The 11569-nt window shown below is 44.3% G+C and overlaps 5 protein-coding genes and 1 non-coding gene across 6 annotated transcripts; 2 read left to right on the top strand and 4 right to left on the bottom strand.

Annotated features, from left to right (window-relative positions):
- Positions 1-605: 605 nt before the first annotated feature.
- SS1G_00933 (hypothetical protein) lies at positions 606-5530 on the bottom strand (the record flags this gene model as incomplete). The annotated part of the gene is made up of 2 exons (XM_001598794.1): positions 606-5217; positions 5280-5530. 2 exons carry the CDS (start codon positions 5528-5530, stop codon positions 606-608), a joined length of 4863 nt encoding a protein of 1620 aa, XP_001598844.1.
- A 411-nt stretch (positions 5531-5941) lies between these two features.
- On the bottom strand, positions 5942-6904 carry SS1G_00934 (hypothetical protein; the record flags this gene model as incomplete). The annotated part of the gene is made up of 1 exon (XM_001598795.1): positions 5942-6904. One exon carries the CDS (start codon positions 6902-6904, stop codon positions 5942-5944), a length of 963 nt encoding a protein of 320 aa, XP_001598845.1.
- Positions 6905-7153: 249 nt separating this feature from the next.
- SS1G_00935 (hypothetical protein) lies at positions 7154-7267 on the bottom strand (the record flags this gene model as incomplete). The annotated part of the gene is made up of 1 exon (XM_001598796.1): positions 7154-7267. The coding sequence occupies one exon, from the start codon at positions 7265-7267 to the stop codon at positions 7154-7156; it is 114 nt and encodes a 37-aa protein (XP_001598846.1).
- A 457-nt stretch (positions 7268-7724) lies between these two features.
- SS1G_00936 (hypothetical protein) lies at positions 7725-8320 on the top strand (the record flags this gene model as incomplete). The annotated part of the gene is made up of 2 exons (XM_001598797.1): positions 7725-7727; positions 8012-8320. The coding sequence occupies 2 exons, from the start codon at positions 7725-7727 to the stop codon at positions 8318-8320; spliced, it is 312 nt and encodes a 103-aa protein (XP_001598847.1).
- Positions 8321-8879: 559 nt separating this feature from the next.
- SS1G_00937 (predicted protein) lies at positions 8880-9982 on the bottom strand (the record flags this gene model as incomplete). The annotated part of the gene is made up of 4 exons (XM_001598798.1): positions 8880-8982; positions 9205-9284; positions 9495-9530; positions 9980-9982. The coding sequence occupies 4 exons, from the start codon at positions 9980-9982 to the stop codon at positions 8880-8882; spliced, it is 222 nt and encodes a 73-aa protein (XP_001598848.1).
- Positions 9983-11331: 1349 nt separating this feature from the next.
- Positions 11332-11415, top strand: SS1G_14531. Its single transcript has one exon. It is a non-coding gene; the product is annotated as a tRNA-Pro (tRNA).
- The last annotated feature ends 154 nt before the right edge of the window (positions 11416-11569 follow it).

Genomic DNA, 11569 nt, shown 5'->3' on the forward strand with positions numbered 1-11569 from the left:
AAAATTCTAGAAGGAAATCCTAGAAGGAAATCCTGAACTCCGTTCAAAATCAAGAATCACTCTTGAATGATCGAAAGCCAATACAGTGCCCTTGGCTGAAGGCTCGCTAAACGAATGACTTAATTAACATCTAATAACTGCAAGGATGAGATGAAACGAAACATGAAGAACTCTACACATCGAAACGGGGAACATGAAAAACATTATGAGGTGACTCGTCTTACAAGGTTAAATAAAAGGAAAGAAAGATCGAGAAGGACCGCCTGTAGTGTTGCGGAGGTTGATAATGAAGATCGATAGGGAGGGATTGAAGATGAATGGTTAACACAAAAGCACCCATCACCACCACTATTCAGCTGTAAATAAGAATCGAATCCGGCGCAGACAAAACCTCTCATGGTTGAAAAATGTGAAAGCATAGTTTGTGAATGGTTATCTGTAATCATATTAATTTTTGTGGCTGCCTGTTGTATCTTGCTATTCTAATCCGCTAAGTGGCACACACTCACTACCTAGCTACTATTCGTTTTACAAGCAACGCTTGTCAATCAGAAGTACATTTCCTTGCAATACAATCCGGACTTGACTTTTATAAGCCTAAATGCTCAAAATCTTCTTTTGGAAGCTTTGGTGTTTAAAGAAGCGTTTGTTGTGCCTCCCAAGTTATTGCTCCCCTGTCTCTTCAATCCCGTCAGATTACTTTTCGTCTTTGGTCCCCATCCAACCTGAAAATCGTCGTCTCCGTCGGAGTGATTGGCCCCTGATTTCTCCTTCTCCTGTTCAGGCTCGATATCGCTTGAAAGGGTCAGGTCCATAACGACTTGGGAGCTTTGAGGTACGTTGGAAGTTTCATGTTGAGACTTGGTAGGTTTGGAAGCTTTAGGCGTAATCTGATCCTCTTCATCAGAAGTATCAAATGCGGCCATGACCTTCTTTGGTTTCATCTCAGCCTCCTTCTTCCATTCAACCTCAGATTTAATCTGTGCCATATCTGAATCCGTATCCGAATCATCAAATGCTGCTAAAACTTTCTTCCTCTTCTCACCGGCTTTGGTTGCTGAAGACTGTGTATCATCGAATGCTGCCAAAATCTTTCTATCCTTCTCAACAGCAGCTCGAGGATTCTTTGATGAGGGCTGTGGAGCACTCTTCCCATGCTTCGTCAAGGGTTGAGAAGGTTGACTCAGCATTTCTTCAACAGTTGGAAAATCTTCCGATGAGGGCTCAACCATATTGTTGTTCTCAACGGGCATATTAGATGCATTGACTCGGCGTGGAGGAAGTTCAGGCTCATCTTCAGATACATCGCCATCGTGTGTGTCTATATCCATTGCCATGCCGTCTGTTCTATAATCATGAAGTTCCTGGCGTCGCATATTCTCAAAACTGAAATCTGGTTGCCGTCCATGGTCGGCGACCAAACTCGTGAAAGATGATTGCCCCGACAATTTTGGATTCGCCACTCCGCAATCTACCTCGATCGTATCAAGTGTTAGGTCTGTCTCAACTGGACTGGTAGCCTTTCTTCGTGGCTGAAGGGCTTCCCATTGCGCCTGAGCCTTATCAACGTTGATTCTCTTGGTGGGTGGCTTGGTATGAATGCCTGGTACGTTGGAGGTTACTTGTATCATATTTTTCGACCGGTCCTTCCGTAAAGTTGTTCCAGATTCTTGATTTTCAATCATTTCTGGTTTATTCTGAGCTGGAGCGCTTGAAGGTTCTTGAGAATCTACAGTGTGCCAACTCGATTGTTGCCTGTCCGGGGAAGTTGTAGCTTGCCGTTGTCGAGCCGGTGAACTCAAGCCAAAGCCATTGAACTTTGGTGAAAATGAAGTGTCGTCAATATCTGCCATTATTTCCGTCCTCATTTCATCGAGCGTTGGCGCATCTTCACGCCTTTCCAGGCCGTTAGGAGCAAAGTCTCGAACTACGGAGGAGGGCACATTAGAGCGGAAACCAGCCTCTTTGATAAGATTTGAGATATCTTCTTTAGCACTATCTGTGATCGATTCCGGTAATGCTTCAGCTTGCAGATACTCTAACTTCGAGTTACGTGGCGTACTGATTACGTCCACAGTTTCGGCAGATGCAGGTGGGTCTGTGTCAAAATATTGCGTCTCAGTCACATGAGAGCACTGTATTTCATCTGCTTTTTCGTTTAAGGTCACTGATTCATCAGTCGTCATGCCAGACTTGGAAATTTCTGTCGACAGGCTTACTGGAGCAGGCTCGACAATCTTGGGCTCGACAAGCTCGTTGAAGGTGACGGCCATCTCTCCATCGTCCTCTTCCTCTTCTTCTTCCTCATCGGGCATTTCAAACTTGCCCCAAATTCTCTGTCCATTCTCATCGTAATGCTTCACAGGGTGATTTCTGTCTCTTCTTGCCAAGGAAACTGAGATATTACCGTTGTCGTCGACTGAAAGAACAGAGGCCGTGCGATAAGCTGAAATTTGTGGCTGCCATTTTGTGGATTCGTCCATGAGCATTTGCTTGAAGGCAATTATCATTCCTGACTGGACCGCATTCGCTTCAAGGTCTGGTAAGGTAGTTGGATCTTCTGGAAGTTCGACCAGATCAGGGGTTTCTTGAATAAGATCTCCTGTATCAGGCCTGTGTTCCACACTTTCAACTTGTCTTGCTGGTGGTTCTGTCGATTGTGTCTCCATGGCATCTTCCTCATAGCTTTGCTGGTAAGATTCATCAAAGTACTCCTCTTGTTCTTCAGCGTAGTTTTGCTTTCCCTTGCGTCGCTTTTGCTTTTTTGAACCTTGAGGCTCTTCATTGTACGCCTGACCTTGGTTCTTCCTCTTGCCACCTCTATAGTTTTGCTGCTGGGGATCCCATCGTTGAACGAATGGAAATGGAGGTTCACTTAATACAATACCTTCTTGACAACATTCGACTGCTCGATAGACAATCTTATCTCTCCATGAATCATCAACATCGGCAGTTTCAGTCTGTTGGATTGAAGGCTCTTCGGGTGTATTAATAGTTTTCGAAACTCGAACGTCTTTCATCAAGTCACTACGAAGCTTGTCCTCATCTTTCTTCGTCTTGGGGTTCTTCATACCAAGTGCCCCAAATAATAATCGACGGCCAGCACCTACGTCTAGCTTTGATCGTCTTGAAGCCGCCGGTTGATCTGCACTTGTTGGCGTAGGGTTAGAATTCTCTTGCGGAGGCACCTCAGCTACAATGGAATCTCCACCAGGCTCCTTTTGCGTATATTTGGCAGTCCTGGGAGCGTCGCTAACCATTTTCGGAATATCAACATCCATGATATCAACCACAGCCTTGCCACTTCTCGGAGACACCTCAATACCACCGGATGCAAGAGATGCCAGCAACTCACGTCTACGAGCGTCAAACTCATCGGCTTCTGAGAGTGCCTTCCTTGTTCCATTCTCAATTTTGGCGGATTTGGTATTGGTTCTCAAGACTGCGAGTGCAGCAAATGCATCCTCGGCAGAAGTGCTTTCATTAACCTCCAGCCGTTTGAGTTCTGATGCTGTGGTGTCCTCCGGAAGGATACCTCGCTCTTTAAGTTTAGCAAGCGTGATACCTTGTTTGCGGCGTTGATTTCTGGATTGCGTCGCTTTTTTACCCTGCCTAGGAGGCACTGGCGTTCGGGATTTCGGAGGAACTACGTTGCTAGACGGGTTAGGCTTTGAGTTGGTGGTCTTTAACTCTGGCACAGCTAATTTACTCGATTTGACTTCAGGTGCTCCATCGTCACTGGAGGAATCGCTCGAAGAATCACTATCGCTATCACTATCACTATCGGATGACGATGATGATGATGCGTCAACAGCTTCACTGGAATCGTCTGCACTAGTTGAATCATCACTACTGCTACTATCAGAACTACTTGATTCGGCTTCGGAAGAGGAATGTGACGAATCGTCACTATCGATAGTGATTTCATCATCGTTTGACTTGAGATCTATCGCTGGTGTGGATGTAAGGCCACTGCTCAAACCTCCCTTGACCGATTTGGCACCCTTCTCAATGTCAGAAACAGTCTTATTATTGGGAATGGTTCTTCTGCCATTACTGGTATATGTAGTTTTACTGTTGGAACCAGTTTCAAACTTTGTAAGTTTTGACTTGACATTGTGAGAGCCGTCCATAGCTTCAGCCATGTAAGACAATGCTTTGCCGGACTTGATTGACCCCGGCGGCAAACCGTGCTGGTCGTAGTGTGAAAGCAATGCATCTTCCTCCTCCTCGGAGCCAGATTCCTCATCGTCTAAATCCATCGCGTTGGCTGATGCAGGATAACTCTGTTTAGAGGCAATTCCTGTTTTGCCGCTCTTAGAAACTCGTTCCTTAGACGACGACTGCGGAGATTTGGAATGACTAGAAGACATTTGCAAAATGGAGTTCTTCGACTGGGCAGGAACGTATCCTCGAGCTAAAGCCTCAAACGCCTGAGATATATCTTCGTCAGATCCTTCTAGAACAAATTTGACAACGGCAATTGAGGCTTTGGGAAAAGCCGTGTGTAATTTACATATCTTCGCCTTTGTTGATGCGTTCTTCACATTTGAAAGAACAGCTTGATCGGCAGTAGATAGCTCGTCAACCTTGCCTGGCTTTTCCAAGCCATTGTCGGGAGCGCTCGAGGTCGGCTGATCATCTTGAAAACCCTCAAACCCCTCGGACTCCTCTGAATCCCCCTCCTCAAAATCTGGCTCAAAATCTTCTTCTTCTTCTTCTCCAGCATCTTCAAAATCTGCATGCAGAACAAGTTGTTGATTGCTCCTATTCTCAGCCCCCGCATCGCTCTCTTCATCGTCATCCTCAAAATCTGCATGAATAACTAATTGTCGATTGTCTGTATTTACAGTATCCTCATCGCTTTCTTCTTCGTGCTCATCATCGTCTCCATCTGGCTCAAAATCATCGTCATCATCGTCATCTTCGTCATTCTCGTCTTCATCAAGGTTTGATAGCAAGGCAATTCGTTTGGGTGCTGGTTCAGCATCCGCCGCGTCTGTGGTAAACAAATCTTCATTCTCTTCGTCCTCCTCATCGAACGTGATTCTGCGGCGCTTGCGAGGTGGGATATCTATTGGTGGACGGTTTGCTGGTCTCCTTAACATAGGCCTCCCAAATGCGGCACCATCGATCAAGTGTCTCCCATCAGATGAAATTTGATGCCTTCCAGATATCTTTCGCACTCGCAGATCATGGGTAAGAAGCGGGCGTATGCTAAAGATGGGCATTAGAATATATTTTTCGCAAACGCGTATTAAATGCCAGACCAAACTTACATTACTTCATCTTCTTCCTTCATTACTTTGCCCACAGGCTGAAAGTGTAAACATTCATAGTTAACGCCTTCTTTTCCCTTCACCTCAACAGCATAATCTTCCATCCCCCATTCCGTAGATTCGATGGGAATTACATCATTAATTTGATCTAGCAATTCTGATACTGTGGGCGTAGATGTTGAGGTATTGACATTCCAGATAATGGGACAGTCAGGAAGATTGTACCTACGCACATTTAATCGCAACCTCATGTTGGCGATGAGGAATGTAAAATCGACTCGTTTGACGCTCCTAGGAGATAGGCAGAGGAGCAGTGGGGAAAGAGGTCCAGCCTTTGACGCGAAATACTTTCGCGACTTCCCCAGAAAATAAAAAAAATAAATATGCGAAATCACGTGTCAGTACATACTAGGTATGTTCTGGGGCTTTTCTCTTAGATGAGCTTGATGATGCAGGAGGCTAGGTACATGAGGAATCTTTCCAACTTCCCTTGCTGGACTCTTCAAGCTATTTGATAAAAAAAGTTACTTCATACTCTACAGGCTTTAGGGCTTGTGTAGGGGCGAACCGTACAGTGCAATACAAGACAATTTTAGCTAAAATAATGATCATTATTCAGAACCCTGGTATCCGTGAACGCCGTGTAAAACTCATATAACACCTCAATCTCTCCGTCTGTGCTTCTTCCCTATGTCCACTTCCGTAGCGGAGGGCTCCACGGTTACTCCTAAACTAGTTGCACCAAGAGCTTTTGCACCACCAAGACGTCTACCAGCACTGTCTCTACTTCCAACCTTGTCCTGCTCGGTTTCCAGCAATCGCACCTCTGCCTCCTCATCTAACATTGTTCCGTCAATCGTCAAGAAACCGCGTTCCTTGTCATGATTCGATTCAATCTCCTTGACTCGAAATTTCACGGTACCCTCAATCTTCTTGCCCTCTCCGTCCACATAATACCCAATGCCATCTTCAGCATATGTCGCACCTTCTTCAGCTTCCTCATTTTTCTCCTGGTCCTCTACACCGATCCATTTCCATTCCTTGGGTAATCTGGTTCTCTCGATACTCGCATTGAAAAGATTCCAGCAGACTAAGCCCAGATGCCCTTCACTTTGTAAGTTAATATAACCTTCCAACCAAGCTCCCTTCTCTGGCTTGAAAAGTAAGAACTCGGCGGTCACCCAAGCCCAACTGACCGCATATTCGTCCAAATTTTGTAGCAGAGTCGAATCTCCATCATTTCCGAACGCCTTTTCGGCGAATCTTGGATTGCTGTAAGAAAGGATAACTCCGTTGAATGGCGGGTAATATGTGAGAATGAGTGGAGAAAGGTGCTCGGCGCATAAACCCTCAAGAGGGAACTTCTGTGAAACTGGCGCTAAAGGTAAGAAAATGGAGGATGTCTGTAAATGAAATGGCGACACCTCTGCTGTGGCTTCTGTGGACGAGGAAGTTGGTGCGGTCTTTTCGGATCTGTGTTTCTTCGATCGATGTCCTTCTTCCCCATTCTCTCGTTTCCGCTTTTTCTCACTATCTGTTGACTTATGCTTCTTTTCCGACTTGCTCTTATGCTTTTTCGGAGAAGTCCCGGCAGTCGTTGATTGTGAAGGCATTTCAATTGACATTCTGTTATGATCGATTTTTAATGTCATTCATTGAATTTTTCGAGCACCGAACTTCGAAAGTTTTCGTGCGGCCGCTAGCGTGTCTCGATAAGATAAGCCCTTGCAGCAGATCCCAAAGGATAAGTGGCTTTATATTACACGATTGGGATACATTTCCAATACAAAAGTGTACAAAGAACATTTGACGAATATTTTTCCGGCCAACTTTTCTCTTTTGCGAGTTGATGATATACGCTTTTCGAAGATACACTATTGGAGGAGGTAGAGTTCTGAGAGATGTCTACCAATAATCTCCTTTCTGTCGCTGCTTGGTCTTTCCTCCCTAATGTGAGTCTTGGAGAACATGTAATCCACAATACACATGATCTTTCTAATACGGCTTTGTAGTTGGTTACAGGATGGGTTCAGACAATATGGTATGGATTAACAATACGCGTCGGCGATCCAAAACCACAGCCCGGTTCTCCAAAATGGGTCCTACATAGGCGGCGCATCAACATACTAGTCATATCCGCATACCTCCTATACACAATATACGAAGCCGACTGGGAAGTTCGCAAAGCTAGAGACTTCTACCAAGATCTGGGACTCCCTCATTCGGCGACTGAGCGAGAGATCAAATCGAGATTTCGGCGACTAGCAGCCATTCATCACCCCGATAAAGTGTCATCGTCTTCTCCTTCCTCTGAGAGCCACTTTGTCCATCTCAAATTGGCCCAAGACATCCTTCTCAACCCTGCAAAACGATTCGCATACGAAAGATTTGGACCAGAAATAACAGCCTGGCAACATTGTTCATCGATCAGAGACTACCTTACCCATGGTACGCAGTTGATCGCGCCATATTATGCAGTCGCTGGGATAGCTATGTACGCTTTCAGTATTGCTGGATATCTAGAATGGGGCAAATACTGGCGCTGTATTACCCTCATCATACTTTGCGTATTTGAATTGCACACGGTTTCACGCCCGTATTTCCCAGTTGTCGCAACGAATGTCATAAACCCGATCCTTACAAGATTCACATCACATCCGCCATACCTCCCATTTCAACTGATTCAACTCGCCCGAAAACTGAGTTTAACATTATTTATTGCATTTTCCCAGCTTGGCCCATTACTACAGCCGCCTGCGGCTATTTCACAGAACGGAAACCCAGAAACCATATTGAAGCAGCAACTTGATCGATTAGAACAAGTTGCAAAAGCTGCAGAAATCGATGCCTCTAGACTTTACGGTATGGAAGTGGTCCCATTTGCCAACGATCCACGTGCGATGGAGGATGTAAAGGGGAAAGTCAAAGAATGGCTTGTACAAAACACCATAAGGTCTGATCCGGAAGTTAGAGATGCAATGGGGACTGTATTGAGAAGGAGGAGGACGGATGCCCCAGCTGGTGCAAGGGGTAATCGGTAGACGAAAATCTGTCCAGTGTGTATAATGAAAATTTCATGGTAAAACTTTTTAAAAGGGATCCAAAGATGTCTAGGGTGAGGTATAATTCCTTCACAAAGTACAGTATTTCCCAGTGTCTTTTTTTCCGAATCTTCTAAATTGGGACGCTCATATATCCCTTCATACTCAAGCGAGTGGACCTCTCCTCACCAATTGCAATGTTCCACCTCCGCTCCCTTACCTTGTCAGTTAAAATTCTCCTCACTTTGTTGCACATCTATTCAAGCCGCTCGTACATTAGGCTCTCATTACATAGCTGCCACGTTTCTTTGATGTCGCCACAGAGCATTATCAATTGACATTTGTTGCACGTCGTGACAGGGACAGGGGTTATCCCGTTATGACTATACGGGCAGCAATACCGGTAGCTTCACTTTTTCTTAGTTGATCTGTCTTTGTTGTTGCATGTCTACCTCTGCCGTGTCCACGTGGTTATGTACCCCTTGAGCTAAAGTTTCCGGTTAATGTTGTCATTGTACTAGTTTTTTCTCTTGCATTTAGTTTAGTGCTGTGATTTTTGTTATATGCGTTGTCTTTCCGTTGACTGGGAAACAACTTCGTACATTTCCTCCCAAAAATGGATCTGATATGTGTTCCGTGTTTCAAGATCAAAACCTGTCCTTCTAGTCAAAGTAGGGCTAATTAACAAGACTAGCTGGAGATCTATCAGAGCTGTCTTCTTCCATTATCCGGGTCATGATTGTTGTTTGTTGGCAGCATCGTACAGATTCTTTGTCAGTTTTCAGTTCATTTAAAATCAAGTAGTGAACTTGATTCTGATGTTAATCATTCTGCCAAAATCAATACAGTTTGCCACCTGTGTGTACGGAAGGTCCGATGCATACCTGGGATCGAAGGGCATAAATGGAGCTGGGTGTCCTGCAGCAATGTGGTTGATAGTTGCAACATGGAAGTATAATTCAATCTAACTCAGTTAGTACTGCCAATGCAAGTACTCCGGTATACTCTATCATAATCACTGGTCCATCGGTACTTTGTGGTTGACACATACCAAGCTCAGCACTTCGAGCAAACCCCCGTTTACAATAATTACTCCCATGAATTTATAGATAGATGGGGGAATAAACATCTTTGAAAACGTACATTTCAGTCAAGTCTTCCCGATCCCACGAACCACTTTGGTTTCCTGAATCCCCACACTCTCAGGTTGCTGAAGCCATTTTGTTGTCTGCACGTCAGTTTTGACCCTCTCCTCCCCGCTAATATACTAGCTACTATATCCCTCTCACAAATCTTCGTTCTTTCGGACTGGCTGTCAAATATGGGAAAGGCATTCACGGAACACATAATATTATTCTTACATGACTCACCAATTTTCATCTCGTTACGGATTTAGAAGACAAGCTTTTGTGCTTCCGGCAGCTGTTGTGAGCTCGCGCGAAGACTGAGGTAAGGTCAGAAGAGGGACTGAAAAGTACTGAGCTGGTAGTTGCCTTAAAGAGAGCCAGACTACATACAATATCACAAGTTCAATCTGCTTCGTTTTCTTTCAAAGTGGCGGACTTCCTCAGTGGGGAATGGAGACAAGAATTCCGCAAGGCATTTGGTCCTCAATTATCCGGAGCATCTACCTCTGCTCAATTAAGTACTCAGTCATACCATCCTTTGATCAGGCATGACCCTTGGATGGCCCTAAATAAGAATGGGTGTGTGCACCTCCAAGACGACAGAGAAGGACTGATTACTAAGCAATCACGAGCACTCGCATGCAGCATCTAGTCCCACCATTCAAGACGGAGGTAAATCCGGGCGTCAATTGAAAGCGGCAGGGAGACAGCGGTAAACTCTTTCTCCAGGCTCCCACAGAGAATTGTGCTGGGACAGCATCACAGTCTATCAATGACGGTGCAGATCCGCAATATTGTGGCAGCGGTAGGTTCTCTAGATGGATGAACGAATGTACTGCGAGTAATGACAAACAAGTGGGTGCACATAACAATATATTTGAATATAATGCGATATATGGTAATATCAGAAGAATGAGAAACAAATAAGTGAGCATAGCTATGTGATTGAATATGATGCAATAAATGATAGGTAAATAAAGCATGATAGTCATCCGGGCACAGCAATTTCATGTCATCGTAACAGGCACTTCTTGGTAGCAGGTGAAAATCGACAATATGGCTGTCATAGAAGTCTTACTTAAAGGTTGTAATTTTTTGAGACGGAAAGCTCACCCTGAGATAAAAATGAATGGAAGCAAAGATCACTGAAGACATAGTCAGATATTATTGTTATTGTGATTAAAGTGGTTTAGAAACAGAAAAAAGGTAGTGTTACATTGGTTTACAAGAAGCGATACATGAGGGCCAATTTTCCAAATCTACATTTACGAAAATTGAGTCATTAATATCCTGACAGAAAGCTCATCGTCAAGGCAAGTCCCATTCAGGTAATGACCCCTTGGGTTCCTCCTTCGAAAACAAATACCTGGTGTCCGGTAATCAGATCAAAGATGCAATATCCAATCAGGAGGAATATGATAAAGTCTTCGGTTCAGATGAAGCTTAAAAAGAAGTAACATTGCATCGTTCTTCCTAGCTAAGGTTAAGTAAGAATCGGTAGAAATGAAAGAGGATATTAATCAGATTTCTAAATCCCACATCCGAGCCACCCACACCGGGAGAATTAGAATCAAGACTGCGTATAACTTAAGAGGAAGCACCCGAATGTAGACTCGTGATAATATTTCAACTGATAATAATATTTACAGCAAAAATGTAAATTTTGAAGTCCCCGAGATATTACTAAACGATTACTAACATTCATCAACACACACACGACCGGCCCACTATGGCTAGCCTAGCACCACCTCACCACACCCGCACAATTTGACCATTTCATGTATATACCAAACTAAACTTCACCATCCCCATCAAACATAACAAACAGGCCTGATAGGTAAGATATACTCACCAATCTTCCACTCCACATCGCAACACTAACAAACCCAAAGTTCAGTGGTAGAATTCTTGCTTTGGGTTTCCGAATCTGAAATGTAAGAGGTCTCCGGTTCGATCCCGGATTAGGCCCTCATGTCTTTTGCTTTTTTTTCTCCTTTCAATTTTGCTCTTGCTTTTGCTTTTGTAGGGGATTGATTAATTAAATGAATCTTGAAATTTTGAGGATCGATCGATGTTTTACTTGTTTACCCAGCGAGCAGAGCAAAGGAGTAAAAATCGGCAG

Source organism: Sclerotinia sclerotiorum, genomic scaffold (genome assembly GCF_000146945.2).
Source record: "Sclerotinia sclerotiorum 1980 UF-70 scaffold_1 genomic scaffold, whole genome shotgun sequence".
Classification (NCBI taxonomy): Eukaryota; Fungi; Ascomycota; class Leotiomycetes; order Helotiales; family Sclerotiniaceae; genus Sclerotinia; species Sclerotinia sclerotiorum.